Consider the following 21,452-nt stretch of genomic DNA (forward strand, 5'->3'; position numbering starts at 1 on the left):
CAATCTACATAAGCAAAATAATATCCATAAGCCAATCATCTTCTGCCTAACGTAACCATACTGTGAGGAAACTCTATATGTTCGTTCAGTTGCAACTGAAGGCTATTCTAACATTTTCTCCTCTTCTATTAAATTTATTGTCAAAGGAGAACCCTGATGAGAAAAGAAAGGAAAAGGAAAGGCATAGGAAAAAAAAAATGAGTACCAAGAAAGAGAAAAACATCTAGACATGGCCCATTCCTGTAGCTGCAGTTGTCTCCTGCTGTGTGAGCAGGCAGTCACTGTTGACTAGGTCTCTGTCAATAGGGTTCTGATCTGAGCTGGATGTGGGGAGCAAAGCAACCATGGGGCAGGAGACCTCTCTCAGAAGGGGAGAAGAATTAGGCCTTTGCACCAGTGGGGGGGGTGAGGTTCTTTGCCTCACTTCTGTTGGCCCCCAAATTTTCTCCTGAAGGCCCCTAGTTTTCCTAGCCAATTGCATTTTGTTTGATTTTATCTGCATTTTCCCCCACCTGGCCAAGATCTTACTTCGGTAGCAGCTTGTTCTGTCTCTGCGACCTGCGGTTGCAGCTCGTGTACATCCTGCACTTTTTTCTGTGGCATGTGGGTGCTCCAAAGGTTTTTTAGCAGCGAACGCTAGCATTACCATCAGATCTTAATTTAGTCTGTGTTTGGCATTTAGGTCAAGTAATTCAAGGGTTAAAAGCACTGCCGGCCGCAGGGGCTAGGCCCATAGTGAGCTGCTTCCCCATAGTGAGCAGCAAGCAGCAGAGGCTAAAGTCTCTTGTCCCCATTGGCTGAGTTACAGCCAATCTGATTCATAGGACAATCATGTAGTAAAAAGGTCCGTACATACTTTCTGAGTATTGACAAAAACAATAGAAAATTGAAACTTATTTATCTTCAGGTAAACATCACATTTTCTCTCCCTTTTTCTCACTCTCCTAGAGCAAACTTCTAGAACATAAAGGCCAAAATAATCTCTCTTTTTTTTTTTTAAGTGATGCTGAGGATCGAACTCAGGTTCCGCCCACGCTAGGCAAGCATTCTACTGCTGAGCAATAATCCTAGCCCCCAAAAAATCTTTTATAAAGATTCATAAAAACAATTTTTAAAAATCCACAAAAGCGCGCTTTCCATGGAGAGGACTCAACTCAACAACATAGCCCATCAATCATCTTAATAACTATATTTAGAGTCTCTACAATTATACCCCAGTATTAAAAATTTTAACGTCACAGATTTTCCTTTTATCTAATTCACTTATTTTCTACAATTCTGCCCACAATACTCTGCAATCCTAAGCATGCTTAACTTCTGGAGAGAACTTTCAACTTCACTAACTTTCTTTAATATTTAAATTGGAGTCCCCTTAGGAGCCAGCATTTGTTGCTACTGTCCTGGCGGCTTAAAGACCTTTTGCCCTACGTTGGGCGCCAACTGCCGGGTTTCTGTTCTCAAGACTAAAAGGCTCAGGGGTCACTCTAGTTAAACTGGGCTAACTGGGCTGCACGAAATAACCACACAAGAGACACAAATACCTTTTTCTTTGGGGTTGCTGTGACGGCTCCTCTGACCTTAAGGGTCCGCAGAAAGAGAGAGAGCGAGAGCACGCACTGACCCCTTTTATTGAGGAGAAGCTATTCAAGTGAGGCAAGGGGTCAGGTTTCAGGGGCAGAGTCTATCCTCATGATGTCCACTGTCAGCAGGCTGACTGACACCTGGGTAGGCCACACCCAAGGGCACAGTAAGAGGAGGGGACACAAGGCACTTCCATGGAAGATTCTATCCTAAATGGGGCAAAGGGTTATATTACAAAGGAACAGGTGAACACAGCTTCACCCATGGGGCTGTAACAAGACACACCCATTTCTGTCACTGAGCACCTCAGCACCCAGCTGGGAAGTGTAACTCAGTCACCTGTAAGGTTGGCCTCCCACAGACTACGTCAAATATTGCTAAAAGGTCAAGTAAGAAAGACTAAGAATTGATCATTGGAATTAGCAATGAAAAAGTACTGGTGATCTCACAAGAAAAACTGCAATGGAATGACTACTTTGGAAACCTTTCTGGCAAGGGTTCCAAGAAAATGGAAGAACCAGAATAGAAAGACAAGGAGAAAGATAAAGATAAAGAAGATAAATGCAGGACAGAACCCTTGTCCAGTTGGAATTTTGGGCTGCCAACAGAACTAGGATTTAGAGGAATAAAGGGAATTACAAAGAATTAGCCCAAAATTCTGGTACAATTTAGGCATTGCCAAAATCCTAAGCTGTGCACAAGCAGAGTAAGACCCTCAGAAACTAAGTGGAAATCAGCAGATGATTGCTGAAGATCTGAGTAAGGATTTCAACAGTTTCACATTGTTAGGGAAATGTAGGTAGGAATTCAAGACTTGTCAAGGTAAAGTCTCAGAAGGGCTACTTCCTTAGAAGTATGGGTATAACCTAGGAGTAAGAGCTAAGCTCTGCAAGTAGAAACCACTTTCTTGGAGTAAAGCTTCTGCTATAGGTTTGGGGACTCTATCTTAGAAGTAAGCAAAAGCCAGAAAAATGTCAGCTCTAGTAAAACCACCCCTAAAGGGATAAGGATGATCTACAAGGAAAAAAAAATGAATTCTCTTCAAAGAAGACAAAAGGCTGGGATGTAGCTCAGGTGGTAGAGCACTTGCTTAGCATTTGCAAGGCCCTTCACTCAATCACCAGCACAAAAAGAAAAAAAAAAAAAAAAGACAAATACAGCCAGGACCCTGAAATTTTAATCACATTTAATGCTTGGAATTCAATAAAAATTAGTAGGTAAGCAAAGTAACAGGGTCAAATGAAAATCAAGAGAAAAGTATAAACAATAGAAATAGATGCTCAAGTAAATTAATTAGGTACTTTAAAATAGCTGTGATTAATATATTCAAGAAAATAAAAGCTGGAGATTACAAACAACTGAAATCTATAAAATAGAACCAAATGGAAATTCTAGAACTGAGAAACATAACTGATGTTAAGAATTCAACAAATGGATCAAATAACAGACTAGGCTCTTCCTACACAATTCTCTTTCCTGCTCCCTCTCCCTGTGCAGATATTGTACCTGTATCACAATCTGAAGGCTCTCCTGCTCTCTTTCTGTTCCTTTCACTTTATTCTTCACAAGTGTTTCCTTCCATAAACATCTAATCCTATTTTGGTGTCTGCTTCTTAGAGGACTTGAACTGACATGAAGATGCGTGAACTGGCCTTTGAGGGAAAGAGTAACACTAAGGACAATAGAATTTGTTGCTAAGGTCCACTGACAGTGAAGAAATAAGATGACAGGCTCAGATCCACTAATCAGTAATTTAAAGCAAAGTAATAAAGTCAGATAGCTTCCTTAGGAGGTTTAAATAAGCCCTCATTTCCCACTGTTAAAGGGCAAAGAGAACTGAAAACCAGGCACAGAACTTATAACTATAAGATAGGTAAAATTTCAAAGAAGGTCAAATTATGTAAGTCTAAGAAAACATTCCAAGCCCAAATCAGAGCCTTGATGGAGAAGAGGACAGGTGCTGAGTCTGGAAGGAGGATATATGGATAGATTTACTTGAAATGCTTCAACTCCCAATGCAACCTGTATCCTCTGGGCCATGATAGATTGTTGGTTTAGAAGAAGCAAGACAGCAATGTTGAAAGTCTGAGGACAAGAAGATCTAGGGAATGGGCATGTGAATAGATTTACGGGAGTAGAGACTAAGTGTGATCACCTTTTCATCACATGTCCATCAGAGAATGTTTTTAGTGTCAGAAAAGACACTGAACAACAAAAAGGAAAGGATGATTTGGCCAGTGATAGCAACCAATTTCTGTCTTTGACAACTCAGAGCTTAAAAAATGGGCTCATGAACAGAATAGCTATGTTGGGCTCTCTTTTCTCACCAATGCTCATTTAGCTACTGTTCGAGTAGTAGAAAATGGATTAAGGCACTTGTTCTAGACTTCCCTCACCTTCAGCTAGAACTTCCTCTGATCTAGATGACTTACTGGTAAGGATGACCCAGTCCTTCCTCGTTGGGAGGTGTGAGACTCTAGGAACTGTGCCTTTATCAGGCTATGGTTGGTATATGTGCCCACTGACAGCTATCATTGTGTATGGCAGTAACAAGATGGGTCTTAATAAATTACATATGTGCCAAATGATTTATTTCTGTCCCCATTATTTAGCAGTGTCTGTATAACCTTATAATGTCCCGCCAATATAACTCTTTCCTTTGCTGGTTGGTTTGCTGGTACGAAGAGCCCCAGTAATCAGATGGTAGTCAGAGCATTAAGTTTTGAAAGCCTTCTAATGGAAGCATACCTACTCTGGGAACAAGAACATCTATACCTACAGAGCTTCAAGTTGTCTGGAAGGGAAGCATAATTCCCTAAGTGAACCAGTAATAACAACATTAATCCAGTCATGAAAGCAAAGTCCTCATAAACGACCTAATCACCTTGCAAAGGTATGTTTCTCAACACTGTTACAACAGTGAAAGTTTCAATCTGTCCACTAATCTTCCTACTAAAAATTTTCACCAATAAGAATCTTGTAGAAGGTATACTTGTGTGGAATGAATTTAAAGTGAGAAATAAGCAGATTGCAAAAGTGGAAGGGGTGGGCTATAGTGGATATTGTTTTCCACTCATATCTCATTTGCAAACTGTTGTAAGTGTTGGCTGCTAATGGTTCACAGCTGCTCCTTCTCCAGAGTATACACTCAGTCAACTGGGAATCTCCTCACTTAAGAGTGCCCTACCAAAACAAACGACTGACTGACATGGGGCTATGAAAGGCCAGCATCCTTGCCTCAAGGTAAAATCAACTCCATGGTGCAATTTGCTTGATTTCCTCTTGGGTTCAGAATGAATCTGATGCCAACTGAGACTGGTGCTTGCTTGGCTTTTTTTTTTTTTTTTTTTTTTTTTTTTTGTGTGTGTGTGTGTGTGGTGTGTGGGTGTAGATAAACAGCATGCCTTTATTTTATTTATTTATTTTTATGTGGTGCTGAAAATTGAACCCAGTGCCTGATGCATGCTAGGCCAGCGCTCTGCCTCTGAGCTACAGCCCCATCCCTGTCAGCTGTTTTGTGCTGATCCACTCCCTTACTTCAGGAGGCACTCCCTGAAGAATCACTTGAGAAATTCCCTTCTCAGCTTCTCAGGCTCTACTTCAAGGAAACCCAATGTAAGAAAAAAATATAAAACAAAGACTGATAGAACTTAAAGAAATAGATAAGCAATAATTATAGCTAAAGATCTTAACAAATTTCTCTCAATACTGATGGAAGAAGCTGACAAAAAAATCAAAAGGAGTACGGAAGATTTGAATATCATGGTTAACACACTTGTTAGAATTTACATATACAGAATATGATTCCCACAACTGTAAAACATACATTCTTTTCAACTGCACATAAAAGTAGTTACCAGTGCAGACCATATGCTGGGCTATAATGCAAGATTAAACAAATTTCCAAGGACTGAAATCATAAAGTATATCCTCTGGTTAGTAGAAATGAGAAAAGGTAACAGAAAGGTAACTTGAAAATCTCCAAATGTTTGCCTTTAAAAAATAATTACTAGGTAAAACAACAAAGCAAACAAACAAACCATAATGGAAATAAGAAAATAATTTGAAGTGATAACAATGCAGTTGCTACTACCAATTTTAGTGCTGTTAGAATCCATGTTTGATTAACAGTAATTTTCACTTTTAAGTTTTCTAGAAGGAAACAGTTATTAAACAGCATGAAACAGAAAAGTTCAGATTGACAGCTAACTCTCAACTGGTTGAAAGTTCATTTATCTCTACCAGCTATTGTTAGCTGGTAAGTAGAATCCTGGTGAAACTAAGTTCCTGTGGTGGAAAAAAAAAGTCAAACCAAGAAAACTTAAAGGCACTCGCATCCACAATGACAACAGCTTTGCCGATTACTACTCCAGGTTCAATTTTTTTTCTGATAACTACATCACAAACACATAAGGAATAAGCCTGCAGGCAAAATTCCGTAGAGCACCCTTTCTGAATATTTCTTTCCAAAGCTCCTTGGAAGCACATACTTAGAAATTTCTACCTAAGAAGCCATGATAAATAAATATCTTACAGCCATTCTCTTGATATGATAATTTTACTCATATTAACTAGCTAACCAAAAGAGAAACCTATTTGGACTTCAACTCCTATTAATAACTCTAAAGTGAGTACACATATTTTAATGTAGCAGTATTGTGCTTACTGCTACATTAAATGAATCAGCTTATATGACACCTCTGTAGTTAATCAGAGAAATCTAATAATTTAATGTTTTCTTCCCAGTAAAAACAATGACCTTAATACAAAGCTGTCAACCATAAACCAGATGACATTTTTATTTACAGCAGCCTAAGATAATACCATATTACCAGTTGATGTTGAATATTTTCATGACGTTGCTTAAGAAGTTCTTCTGTCCTCTGCAAGAGGCCAAATTCAGCTTTAAATTCGGCTATTATTTGATGTTTCTTTTTGAAAACTGTACTCTTGCTTCGAAGTTTACTGACATATCGTTTGAACTATAAAAAAACATAATATGTAATTCAATGAGTAGACCAATAGCTAAGTATTATACATAATCTTAATGTATTATAAATCTGTTCTTCTTTACTCACCAATACATGGGTCACAAACATATAATAATAACTTAGTTTTATTAGGAAACTTGGAATGATTAACTGCTCAATTAAAACACTATAGGGGGTTGGGGTTGTGGCTCAGTGGTAGAGTGCTTGCCTCTCACGTTTGAGGTGCTGGGTTCAATTCTCAGCACCACATATAAATAATTTTTTTTTAAAAAAAAGGTCCATAGTCAACTAAAAAATATGTATATATGTTAAAAAAAAAACACTATAGGAAGAACCTGGCCTACCATATTTAAATCACTTCAAAACCAAAGCAAGCGACTATAATACTGTACATGAGATAATTCTTTGGGAATTTTCTTATTCTTTCTTTTTTTGAAAGACAGCACTTTTGGGCTGGGGATGTGGCTCAAGCGGTAGCGCGCTCGCCTGGCATGCGTGCGGCCCAGGTTTGATCCTCAGCACCACATACCAACAAAGATGTTGTGTCCGCCGAGAACTAAAAAATAAATATTAAAAAAAAAAAAAAGAAAGAAAGACAGCACTTTTCCTTTTATTTATTTGGTTGTTTTGTAGTGCTGGGGATTAAACCCAGGGCCTTGTGTGTGCAAGGCAAGCACTCTACCAACTGAGCTATATCCCCCCTCTTCTTATCCTTTTTAATGCCCAATGCTTTTTAAAGCTACTTGGTTGGGGGGGGGTTAATAAATAATATTATAAAAAATAAAGTGATGAACATATCATTGAAATTTTGGGGAAAAAAAGGAAAAAAACATCACTCAAAGTTGAATTCAAGCTCTGTTACCATGTTGACATTTTTCCTTTTAAGGATAATTATTGGATGAGTAATTTTTTAAAAAAATAAACTCAATGAGTTTTTCCCTTCTTTTTTTTTTTTAGAGAGAGAGAATTTTAATATTTATTTATTTATTTTTTAAGTTTTCAGTGGTCACAACATCTTTGTATGGGGTGCTGAGGATCGAACCTGAGCTGTACGCATGCCAGGCGAGCGCGCTACCGCTTGAGCCACATCCCCAGCCCCTAGATGAGTAATTCTAAGTTACAAGGAGGTAAAATAGATTAGAGCATTTCTAAAATGTTTTTCTTTTTTAACATTTTCTTTTCTTTTATTATTATTATTATATTTTTGTAGTTGTAGATGAACAGTCTGTCTTTATTTTATGTGGTGCTAAGGATGGAACCCAGTGCCTCACATGTGCCAGGCAAGCACTCTGCCACTCAGCTACAGCCCCAGCCCTAAAATTTATTTTTCTTAAAGACTAGAATGTTTCCTGAGTATTCAAAGAAATGCCTTAAAAATAGTAAGATTATGGATGGGGTTGTAGTTCAGTGGTAGAGCACTTGCCTCACACATGTGAGGCCTTGGGTTTAATCCTTAGCACCACATAAAAATAAATAAATAAATAAATAAATAAAGATATTGTGTCCATAAAAAAATATTAAGATTAAAAATTCTTCACATAAAAATAATCCCCCAGTCTCTAGTTCAGATAATTTTTTTTTCTAATACTTGACTTTAACTTTGAAAGAATTGTGTTTTAGAGGAAGTTAAAACACTGAGTAAGTCAGTTTTAATACTAAGGAAACCAGCCCACACACAGTAAATTTTCAATGGCTGAATTACAGAAACTGCTCTAAAATTTTAAGTATACCCATGTACTAAGAGTCTAATAACTTGCAAATTTTCCTTTTAAAGAATGTGTACTCCCGATATAACTACAGCCTTAGAATCCCTAGAGTAACTATATGTTCTATTAAAAGTGTCCTGGGCAAAGTGCCCAAAATGAAATCAACCCTGTGCATCTGCTAGTCTCTGGAACATCTAGGCCAATCTCCCCTTCTCTGTCTTGTCCAAAAATATTTTTAAAAGCTAAAAGCTAGAAATGTTTTTGGTGAAAGAACAAACCTACAAATTACTCAATGTGTTGTATCTGACTGGTTATTATTTGACATTCATTATACATACTATCTAAGGAAAGGGTAGTCAGGTTCAGATTAATCATTGTTCCACACAATTAATCAATAGGTGGCCATCAAAACAGCTAAGGGCTCTACTGTCCCAGAACTAATTAGAAGAAAGGAAACACATTGGCAGTGCTTTTCTTCCACTGGAAGTTTCTCCTAAATATCATTTGAATTTTAGGATACTTCTTAATTTTTAATAAGTATTAAAAGAAACAAACCATGATAAGTACATTCACTCTTCAGACATATTCAATAATTTCTATAGAACATATTTCCAAAAATGGTCAAAAGAAACATAAGCTTCTGATATATTCTGCCAAAATGCCCTTCAACCAGCTATTTATAATACTTTTATAATCAATCAAGCAAAATAGTATCTTGCTTTTTATTTGCATTTTTCTTTTTAGGAAACTTTACTTTTTAGTTATGTTTATTGTGTATCTGTGGGGATTTTGAAAAAATGATTTGCTTGTCTTTGGCCCACATTTTTATTGGGTTTTTTGTCTTTTTCTTACCCATCTGAAAGAGTGATTCTCAAACTTTCTAATCTCATGAACCTTTTATATATTCTTAAAATTATTTAGGATCTCAAAGAAATTTTGTTTATGTAAATTTTTATCACTATCACATTAACAATGAAAATTGAGAAAATTTTAAAATATAAGAAAACACAGGTACACATTCCATTGGCTGCCAGAGTGATAACATAATCACACTTGAGCCTCTGGTAATGTCTACTACACACTACTGCACACTCATACAAGAATAGAATAAAAACTGCCTCTCCTTCCCCTACTGGTTCACAGGAGTAACAGTAGTGGGTTGGAAAGGTGGCAATGAGGAGGACCAGGAGCTATACACAGGCATGGGCCAGCAGGCCCAGAGATCAAGAATGTAAGGACATGAGAGGCTTTGGGAATTATGGAGGGAATGGACGACTGAGTGGTAACCAAGGGCACAGTAGAGCAAGGGGTGGGTTATGGAAGTACAAATCAGTATGCTGAACAGATAACAATGTGGAATGATGGGGCTGGGGGCCGAGAAACATGGAGACACAGGCTAGCAGACACAATAGCTGAGGACAGAGGGTAGTGGGGAGCCACAGGAAACATTGGCACTGAGGAAGATGAGGGTTAGTGGGATGGGGATAGAAACATGGTGTGAGGCCAGAATAATTGGTAGGTTGGCTAAACTGAGCAAAAAAGTTAACTGACGGTGCAAATAAGTAAATACAGTGGGGACAAAGGAAGCCACATTTATCAATGATAGAAATGATATTTTAAAACTAGCAAAGGGGGGAGCTAGAAAGAATGCTGAGGTATAGGTTTACTGATTAGAATCCACAGTTTGTTTATACACACACACACACACACACACAGTTATAGAAATATCCATATGTGAATATAAATATATATAATATATACATATGTCCATTTGTTTTTGTACTGAAAGAACTAGCCAAAGTAGCTAGAGAAGAAAAATAAATAAAAAGCATAAGGTTTGGACAGAAATAAATAAATTCTCATTAACACATATGCTATTGTTTTCTTAGGGGAGAAATTAAAAATGATTTAAATATAGTTAATAAGACAATTTAGTAAGTTTGCTGGATATGAAGTCAATGGCAAAAGTTCACTTCATTTCTATATGTAAACCAATAGTTTGTGATTGCTGAAAATAATTCTAGTTTACTTCAGAATCAAAGTTGCTAGGTAAGGTAGCCAAACCTGTAACCCCAGCAACTGGAGAAGCTGAGCAGGAAGACTGCAAGTTTGAGACCAGCCTCAGTAATTTAGCAAGACCCCATCTCAAAAGGGCTGAGGACATAGCTCAGTGGGAGAGCATCCCTGGGTTCAATCTCTATTACCAAGAGATTGTTGGTAAAAATAAAACAAAACAGGTTAAGTGCCTGGTCAGCTATCATAAATTACAGATTCCTTTATGTTTCTTTGATTTGCTTTTCAAAAGTTGAACATTTGAGAGTGTGAAAATAAGATGTTCTGCCTACACATTTCTATGCCTAATCTGTAGGTTAGTTGGTTGTTTGCTTCTTTGAGTACCAGAGCTTGAAACCAGGGGTGCTTTACCACTGAGCTATATTCCTAGTCCCAGCCCACCACCCACACCCCCACTCATCTTTTTTGGAGTCCTACTAAGGTGCCAAGGCTGGCCTCAAACTTGTGATCCTTCTGTGACAGCCTCTCAAGTCGCTGGGATTATAGGCAGTGTACCACTGCATCCAGTCCAAACCTGAAAACTAATTTATCAAATGTTATATTTGTTCCAGCAGCTTACTATAGAATGTTATTTGGTAATTCGGTATCATACTTATTACAATTTTTACTTTAGGAGTATAATAGGTAAAATTCATCTAAATTTTATTTGAGTAGGCCCCATGTTTAATCTTCACCATTCTTTAAACTGCTGTGAATATTTTGTCACGATTTGAAAGCAGTAAGACAAAACCTTTAAAGAGCATAGGATTTTGCTTTATTTTTATAATCATGAACTCTTAAGCTGTCAGCTACAACCAAGAACCAATGAATTGTGCATTCTACTTCTTCTAATTTATCTCTTCTCATAAATTATGAGAAGAAAAAATAATTAATTAGGGAAAATATTGTATTTGGATGGTTTCTATAAACAAATGATTATAATTCTTATACATTATTTTTTACCTTTCCTGTTTCTTTAAGCAGTCTAATATGCCACAAAATCATTGTATAGTAATTGTTCTTTAGAAGAAATATTTTAAAAGTGTTATTATTAGCTGGACATGGTGCACACACTAGCAATTCCAGTGACTGGGGAGGCTAAGGCTGGAGGATCATGAGTTCAAAACAAGCCTCAGCAACTTAGCAAGGACCTAAGCAACTTAGTGAGACCCTGTCTCTAAATTTAAAAAAAACGGGGCTGGGGATGTGGCTCAAGCGGTAGTGCGCTCGCCTGGCATGCGTGCGGCCCGGGATTCGATCCTCAGCACCACATACAAACAAAGATGTTGTGTCCGCCGAAAACTAAAAAAATAAAAATTAAAATTCATTCTCTCTCTCTCTCTCTCTCTCTCTTTAAAATAAATAAATAAATAAATAAATAAATAAATAAAATTTAAAAAAACGTAGGGGGGAGCTGGGGATGTGGCTAAGTGGTCAATTCCCCTGGGTTCAATCCCCATACCAAAAAAAAAAAAAAAAAAGTGTTCTCTTCAGAGTGGTTGTAAATATATTTCAAAATATAATTGATTTTTAAAATCCAGAATACTGACCTAAGAAGTAAGTCTATGAACTCTACTATCAAAGGAAAGGAAGCTGTTTGACTTTTATATTTTTGTGTTGTCAAATATAAGTAAAAACATCAATTATGTAATTCTGCTGTTTAAACAGAAACTATTTACCTCCATGGCCCTAAATGAAAAGTCTAAATTTTTTTTTCTTTTTTGTATTTTGATGCTGGGGATGGAACCCAGGGCTTGTGCATGCAAGGCAAGCACTCTACCACCTGAGCTATATCCCCAGCTGAAAAGTCTGAAATTTTAAGGTGATTATTTTATTGCAAATTAATCCATCTTAATTTTTAAAAAATTGGTTGACTATTCTTGTTGTTAAATAATGTCTGAAAAATAAATACTAAGGGACTGGGGACACATTTCAGTGATAAAGAACTTGCCCAGCATCCATGAGATCCTGGATCAATTCCCAGTACTAAATAAATAAAAATTTAAAACATTTGGAAAATAAAAATAAAAACTAGGGCTGGGAATGTAGCTCAGTGGTAGAACACTTGTCTAGTACATCTCTGGGTTGGATTCCTAGGTTGGCTCCCTAGCAACAGGTGGGTAGTGGGGAAACAAATAGAAGTTCTTTACTTAGTCGTAAAAAAATTTAAAATATTTTTAAAAGACATTTAAAAATAATTTAAAAGAAATATTTAAAAATAATTTTTAAGGGAATTTAAAAATAATTTTTAAAAGAATTTAAAAACTTTTAATGAACTTTACTTTAAAAGAATTTTTAAATAAATATTTACAGGAATAATTTTTAAATAACTTAAAAGGAATTATTTATTATTATTATTATTATTATTTTTAATTTTTTAACATTTATTTTTTAGTTTTCGGCGGACACAACATCTTTGTTTGTATATGGTGCTGAGGATCGAACCCAGGCCGCATGCATGCCAGGCGAGCATGCTACCGCTTGAGCCACATCCCCAGCCCCAAAAGGAATTATTTAAAAGAAAATAATTTTTTCAGAATAAAAACACCATCTTCATTTATTCACCAAATATTCAAAATTAAATATTATTAGCTGATTTCAACAATTTGCAATAATAATCATAATAGTGACAATAATAGCTAATATATTTGAGCATTGACTCTGTCATACACTGTATTAATTCAGTAACTGCATATAAACATTACCACAGAAAGCAACTTATAAGAGCAAACTAGAAGAAAATAATTTTTAAAGGCATAGGAAATAAGCAATAAATCCTTGGAGGGGCTGAGGTTGTAGTTCAGTGGTACACTTATCTAGCATGTGTGAGGCACTGGGTTAAATCCTTGGAGGGGCTGAGGTTGTAGTTCAGTGGTACACTTATCTGGCATGTGTGAGGCACTGGGTTTGATCCTCAGTACCACATAAAAATAAGTAAAATAAAGATATAAAAATAAATCCTTGGAACACTAAGACAAAAGCTTCCTATTGTCAATCAAACAAATTTGTCATTAAAGTGAACTACAAAGTTTGCCACTAGGCAGAAAAGCCTATTACAATGGCTATTACTAATTATTTGTACCAATATACATATATAATCTAAATTTGTCATTTATGAAAGAACAGCCATCCTTCTAGATGCTTAGATCAATAAGATTAATGTTTTCTGGTTTATGCCAGTAGGTGCTGAGAGAGTACTCAACCGTGAAGCTCTTTTATCTCTCTGTGTTTGGTTTTGGAAATGAATTAATTAATGTGTTACAGCATTAGTTTCTGGTTTCAGGACCAATTTCACAGAATCAGCTCCTTTGTGATCAAAATGGAATATGACAGATGTTCTTTCTCCTTTTATCCACTTAAATGTGTTTCAGAACTTTCAATGGTAATGATTAAAATCTGGGTTATCTTTTTAAATAGATGGGGCATCTTACTTCCCTAATGCTTTTCAAGCTTATTGAGAACTCAAAGGAATTACTGACTTCATTACGGATATTTATGTGAAAACCAAGAATCTCTGTTCCTGCGCAAAATTTCCACTTTAATATCTCCCTAAAGATTATATTCAAAGTAATTAGCTGGGAAGATTTTACAAGACAACCACATAGGCAATTTATATTGTTCAAGAACAAATACATATAAAATAGATATATGCATATAAATATATGTATGTATATTTATGTATGTAAATGTAAATAAATGTATATATGTATACATATATTTGGTTCTGGGGATTGAACCCCTGGAAATACCACTGAGGTAGATCCTCAAACCTTTTTTAAATTTTATTTATTTTTTAAAATACTTTTTTAGTTGTTGATGGACCTTTTTTTTTTTAAGATTTATTTCATGCAATGCTGAGAATCGAACCCAGCGCTTAGTACATGCTACACAAGTGCTCTACCACTAAGCCACAATCCCAGCCCCCACCAAAGCTTTTATTTAAAATTTAGTTCTAATCAGTTATACATGACAATAGAAAGCTATTCATTCATTATACACAAATTGAGCAGAATTTTTCAATTCTCTCGTTGTATATGAAGTAGAGTCATACCATTCGTGCAATCATAAATGTACCTAGGGTAATGATGTCCGTCTTATTTCCCACCAAAGTTTTTTTGAGACAGGTTCTCATTAAATTGCTTAGGGCCTTGCTAAATTGCTGAGGCTGGCCTTGAACTTGTGATCCTTCTGCCTCAGACTCCAAAGCTGCTGAGATCACAGACATGTACCACTACACCTGGCACTCTCTTTCTCTCTCTCTCTCTCTCTCTCTCTCTCTCTCTCTCTCTATATATATATATATATATATATATATATATATATATATATATATATATTTAATATTTTTAAGGCTATGTGAAACTAGAGAGAAATCATTAATTTTATCAATGTTTCTGACTTTCTAGTTAGAACAACTGGACTAGAATGAGTACTTTTGACCTCAACTCCTATTAGTCCAACATCCATGCTATTTTCTTTCTTTAATTAAGTCACATCTCTTTCAGTTATTTTATCAAATTATTATAAGTATAGAAAACTACGGAATAGGCTTGAGGGAAATAAGAGAGTTACAGATATCACCAACTATTGAAGAGTAGCATGAATATGCCCAAAGGCTATACTTTTTGTCCACCTGTCATGTCTCTCTTATATTCTGAATTAGTACTTTGCAGAAACTGAAAAGGCTAACGTTTCATGTCATGCTCAAAAAAAAAAAATCATTTGGATTGCTATCTGTTTTAAGGCAAGAGAAAAATGTTTCAAAGCAACTCTGCTTTTTGTTAAAATGAATCTTTTCAAAACACCCATCATAATTAATTCTATATAAACACATACAAATACTATTCTACCCTTTTCCAACCTGTTAGTATTATGTTTTTAACTTTCAAATTAGAAAATCTCAGCAAGCCAAGCATGAACAATGCAATTACATACATATGGAAGCAGCTAGTTAATTGCTCCTTCTTTTGAGAGACTCTATAATAAGCAATATGATATATGCTGGTAGAAATCTGTCTTAGATGAAACTGGTAGCCCAGGAATATCCATCTGTGAAACACAATCACACACTCAAGATTTCTATACTTCTATTATAAATCAAATCACCACCACACAGCTGTTACTATCTCTAATGGGTATCTCAACTGCTGCTCCAAGCAGTTAGCACTCCAGAAGACCAAACAAACAAACAAAAAAAACTATGAAGAGTTTTAAAATATTGGGTTAAAATCATGGCATTACTTAAACTGCATGCATAATATACTTCTCTTATTATAGCAAATTGAGTCAAATTTATTTGATTCTGTTTTGTTCCACCTCTTGGGAAATGTTAGGGGCTTCGGGTCCTGCTATGAACTCTAAAAGAGTACAATGTGATTTGAAAGGTTCTAAAAATATCACTGGTTTTCCTGGGCTCACTTCGAAGGGTGGATGATTCAATTACAAGTGTCAAAATTTGATTCCTTATTTTTTGAGACCTGACAGCTGCAGCAAATCTTGCCAGGATTCCCTTATCTTCATTGTGTTTCTCTTTGAAGTATTTAAAGAAGATTTCATAATCTTTCCAATTTAGCTCTAGGATTTCTGTTGGTAGCTATAGAATGAATTGGTTGGTCCTTTCTGAAACTGCTTATAAATATTATTTGACCAAGCACATTTTTCAAGTAGCTATAACTGCACAACAGCTGAGCTTCTTGTAAAGGTTAGGGGAAAAAATACAAGGAGTCCTTTAGACCCATATACCATAAACCAGGAGTGACCTCTCAATGTATGAAGTGCCAATGGAACCTTAACAGGAGGTTCATTTGTTGCTTTAAAAAAGTGTACCCAAAAGGCTTACATTCATTTGAATGAAAGCTCTGGGAAGGGTATTAATATTGCATCATTGGGGCTGATTTTATATTTTCAAATTATTAAACCAGAGAGATATCTCAGGCTAGGACATTATCCGTTGCCATATGGCACTGACAAACAGGCACAGATTGTCTTTCACAAGAAAGTCTTTAAGCTTTGATTGCTGCCTATGAAATGGCAAAAATTATAGCAAAAAAAAAAAAAAAAAACTGGCTGAAGCCAGGCATGGTAGCACATGCCTGTAATCCCAGCTGCTCAGGAGGCTGAGGCAGGAGGATCTCGAGTTCAAAGCCAGCCTAGCAAAAGCAAGGCACTAAGCAACTCTGTGAGACCCTGTCTCTAAATAAAATACAAAATAGGGTAGGGATGTGACTCAGTGATCGAGTGTCCCTGAGTTTAATCCTCAGTACAATCAATCAATAAATAAATTAATTAATTAAAATCCTGGCTGAATGGTACCAGATTAAATGGAAAATTTAAATTTGTGGTCAAGAGTTTAAAAATAACTATCTATACAATGAAATAAACATTATGGGTAGAAATAAACATTATGGGTAGAATGAAGAGTTACCTTAAATTAATTTTTCTTATCAACTGAAGCCTATAGGAACAGCCAAGAGATTAGTAATATTATCACTTTTCTAAAGAAAAACTATACCTCTAGGTTAGTTTACACAAGTGCCCAGTTTCTAAGTAAACACCAGTAAACAAAATATATGCCTGTCATCGTGGAAATGAACTAGTTTCTTAGGGGCAGCTGAAACTGAACAAGCAATCTTTAGAGAGCTATGCATTATTGGCATGCAAGAGAACATGCTATGAGAATACATTAGAGGGCTGGGGATGTGGCTCAAGTGGTAGCGCGCTCGCCTGGCATGCGTGCGACCTGGGTTCAATCCTCAGCACCACATACCAACAAAGATGTTGTGTCCGCCGAGTACTAAAAAATAAATATTAAAAATTCTCTCTCTCTCCTCTCTCACTCTCTCTTAAAAAAAAAAAAAGAGAGAGAGAATACATTCGAGGAGGAGGAGCAGGGTGGCAGGGTGTGGGATGGGAAAACTTTCAGGATGTGCTTCCTGGAAGAGATGTTACTTAAGGTACAATCTTTCTGCTATCTTTTTGATTTTAAATATATTTATTTTATTTATTTATTTTTATGTGGTGCTGAGGATCAAACCCAGGGCCTCACACATGCTAGGCGAGCATTCTACTGCTGAGCCACAACCCCAGCCCCTCTTTCTGCTATCATTAAAAAGCACACTGATGGGGCTGGGGTTGTGGCTCAGTGGTAGAGCACTGACCTAGCACACGAGAGGCCCTGGCTCGATCCTCAGCACCACATAAATAAAGGTATTGTGTCCAACAACAATTAAAAATAATTATTAAAAAAAGCATACTGATGGCAGTAAATCTTTTACTTATGACCCAAGCCATAATCATGACTATTAACTATATAGTACGCTAAAATACTGTTTCTCTATCTCCTCTCACACTGAAGATATTCCTATGTAAAATATTTTTAAAACACTTCAACTATGGAAAACTAAGATTATTTAATATTAAAACCCTGTTCTAATAACTTGAAATTATTTTAAGTGGATTAATAATAATTTGCATTTATAAACTCCTAAGAGACAATCACATGTCTAAAATAACTACACATGAGTAGACTAGATTCTAATTAGAATCTAATATCAAATTCACTTACAAACTTAAGTTTGGTGTCTCTTACAGGTGATTAAAAAAACACATAGAGGGCTGGGGATGTGGCTCAAGCGGTAACGCGCTCGCCTGGTATGTGTGCGGCCCGGGTTCGATCCTCAGCACCACATACCAACAAAGATGTTGTGTCCGCCGAGAACTAAAAAATAAATATTAAAAATTCTCTCTCTCTCTCTCTCCTCTCTCACTCTCTCTTTAAAAAAAAAACACATAGAGATTGATATTCACCCTCATCATTATACAAAATTACATACAAGAGGAAGTGAGGGGAAAGGGAAAAAAAACAAGGGAGAGAAATGAATTACAGTAGATGGGGTAGAGAGAGAAGATGGGAGGGGAGGGGAGGGGGGATAGTAGAGGATAGGAAAGGCAGAAGAATACAACAGACACTAGTATGGCAGTATGTAAAAATGTGGATGTGTAACCGATGTGATTCTGCAATCTGTATACGGAGAAAAAATGGGAGTTCATAACCCACTTGAATCAAATGTATGAAATATGATATGTCAAGAGCTATGTAATGGGGCTGGGGATGTGGCTCAAGAGGTAGTGCGCTGGCCTGGCATGCGTGCGGCCCCGGGTTTGATCCTCAGCACCACATACAAACAAAGATGCTGTGTCCGCCAACTAAAAAATAAATATTAAAAAAAAAATTCTCTCTCTCTCTCCTCTCTCACTCTCTCTTTAAAAAAAAAATTAAAAAAAGAGCTATGTAATGTTTTGAACAACTAATAATAATAATAAAAAAAGAGATTGATATTCACACATTCTTAGGCCATGATTCACAATAAATATCCAGAAATGATGGCTTCTTAGTACTAGAAGGGACTCTAGATTGATCATTTAGATCAAATTTTTTTAACAGTGGAATTTTGTTTTCAAGCAAATTCTTACCTGAAACCCTAATATATTATTCAGATAAAAGCAGAACTGATATGGGTGAAGTCAGAAAAGGGGTATAGAACACTTCCCAATTGCCATTGAAGCACTTCTTCAGATCCCAGGTACTTCTCTGTCCAATGTAAAAACCTCTAATAAGAATTTTGAGCTATGGGGCTGGGGTTGTGGCTCAGCGGTAGAGCGCTTGCCTGGCATGTGCAAGGCCCTGGGTTCGATCCTCAACACCACATAAAAATAAATAAACAAAATAAAGGTATTGTGTACAACTAAAAAATAAATATTAAAAAAAAAGAATTTTGAGCTAGATGGAAGACTGTTCAAGAAACACCCAAGAAATCTCTGGCCACTCAAAATTAAAATAATAGGAAAGGGCTGGGGTTGTGGCTCAGAAGTAGAGTACCTGCCTATCATGTGTGAGGCACTGGGTTCAATCCTCAGCATACATAAAAATAAAAAATAAAAAAACAAATATGGCATTCTGTCAATCTACAACTACAAAAATTTTTTTAAAAATTTAAAAGTAATAGAAAAAAATGCACACACTCCCAAATTACCAAATATTTGTAGAAAACAAAACACCCAACACCGTGAAGGAATTTTAAATTCTAACAGAAGTTATAACTATTTATGTTATTAGAACAAAGATAATTACTTTAGAATACATCAGAATACATTTTATTGTTATTTTAGAAAGAAGTAGTAGTGGGCTGGGGATGGTAGAGCACTTCACTTGCATGCTCAAAGCCCTTGGTTTAATATCTCCAGTACTTAAAGAAGGAATGAAGGGAAGGAAAGGGGAGGGGCAGGGATCTTTACATAGGTGTTCTGGGCCCAGAGCTGATACTGAACAGCTTCTTCATGTACTTCTGACACAGAAGTCTCTTAAGACATGTTATTAAAAGCAAGTTGTACAATACACACAGAATAGTGCTATTTGTATTTTTAAAATCTACAAAACACTACTATCTACATATCTGTATCCATCTCCAGAGAAAAGAGGGAAAGGATATACAGAACTGGTGTATATCAGTGGTTTCTGTCCAGAAAGAATATTAAAGGACTGGTGTTGTTTGTTTTTCATATCATGATAATCTATTTAGGTACTGCTTGTGTAATCAGATTTTTTTTTAAGATTAAAAAGGCCAAAACATTGACCCACTGGTTCTTCTTCTCAATGCACACATTACTTCTAATGTATCCCTTGCTGAGCTTGTTAGAACATTTTAAACAGTGGAATGATCTGTTTCCCCAAAGCAGCCTGATCCACTACTAAAGAAAGCGTAAGTAGCAGAGAATTATCCTTACAGGCAATCAACTATTTCTTCTAATACCCATCTACTAATCCTAATTCTGCCTTCTCATAAACAAGAATATCCACTAATCCATCTGTGTTGGGGGTCCCAAGACCACTCCCGGGTTCAATGATTTGCTAGGAAAATTCACAGGACTCAAAATATAGTCACCCTCTTTATTATTATTTATTACACTGAAAGGTACAATGCAAAATCAGCAAAGGAAAAAGGCCTAGGGGGTGAAGCTCAAAGGAAACCAGCTGCAAGCTTCCAGAGTCCTCTCCCAGCAAAATTACATTGGAATGCTTAATTCCTCCAGCAATGAGTTATAGCAGCATGTGTGAGATGATGCCAACCAGAGAAGATCATTAGAGACTCAGGGTCCAGGATTTTTACCTCCAGGGCTGATCCTGCAGGTACCCTCTGCCTAGCCTGTACCAAAATTCCAGACTCCTCAAAAAAAAAAAAAAAAAAAAAAAAACAGGTATTCAACATAAACCACATTCTTCATTCACATTAGGCTTGGAGAGCCATTCTTATCAGGGAAAGGTGGGAATTATTCCAAAGTCCAAGTTTCCAGATATCTGCCAAGGGCCAACCTTGCAAGCAGGATTTTCTAGGGATAGCATCCCAGGCCTGCTATATTAACTCTTTTCTGCCCACCATCTTTTCCTTCTTTCCATGAAAGTTTTCAGACTTTTTTCCATTTTAGTCACCCTCATCTGGTACTCTCGCATGACTATGTATCTCTTAAGACATGAAGCCAAAGATGTAAAATATTATTCCAGGCATAATTTGACCACAAATAGGATTCAACATTTTCTAAATGTAGTACATATATATACATACATATATATCGTTATTGCTTTTGGTACTGAGGATTAAACCCAGAGGGACTTTACCACTTAGCCACATCCCTAGCCCTTCTCCCACTTTTATTTTGATACAGGATCCCACTAAGTTTCTGGGGCTGGCCTTGAACTTGTGATTCCCCCTGCCTCAATCTCCCAAGTCCCTGGGATTATAGGCATACACCACTGCACCTGGCTATTTTATTTATTTTTATAAAGCTGCATTCCTAATGGGTTTTGTGTTGACCCACGCAGACAAACTTTCAATTCTATCACATAATCCCATTAATGGTCTTTTGTTTGCTTAAGTATAACAGCATTCCTACCTACCAAGATGATTTTAAATTGTAATTTCATCTGGCTCAGGTTGACTATTCTTTCTAGATTTCTATCATGTGAAAATTAGTAAAGGTTTCAGAGCCAGATTGCCTCAATTCAAATTCTGGTACTATGTAATAGCAGTAAAATCTTGAGCAAATTAGCTTAAACTCTGTGTGCCTC

General features: G+C 36.4%; 1 protein-coding gene across 4 annotated transcripts in view; it reads right to left on the reverse strand.

Annotated features, from left to right (window-relative positions):
• The window catches only part of Ift81 (intraflagellar transport 81), a 73,734-nt gene that overhangs the window by 25,154 nt on the left and 27,128 nt on the right, over positions 1–21,452 (reverse strand). For 2 of the 4 annotated variants that reach the window (XM_040289493.2, XM_078039186.1), the window contains exon 12: positions 6,414–6,563. The exons of 1 other annotated variant lie outside the window; for it this stretch is intronic. In XM_040289493.2, the coding sequence (XP_040145427.1) occupies positions 6,414–6,563 (150 nt within the window). Of the gene's footprint in view, positions 1–6,413; positions 6,564–9,526; positions 10,873–21,452 lie in introns of those variants that run through there. One more of the 4 variants, XM_078039189.1, reaches the window with a different exon arrangement.

The sequence above is a fragment of the Ictidomys tridecemlineatus genome, chromosome 2 (genome assembly GCF_052094955.1).
Source record: "Ictidomys tridecemlineatus isolate mIctTri1 chromosome 2, mIctTri1.hap1, whole genome shotgun sequence".
NCBI lineage: Eukaryota > Metazoa > Chordata > Mammalia > Rodentia > Sciuridae > Ictidomys > Ictidomys tridecemlineatus.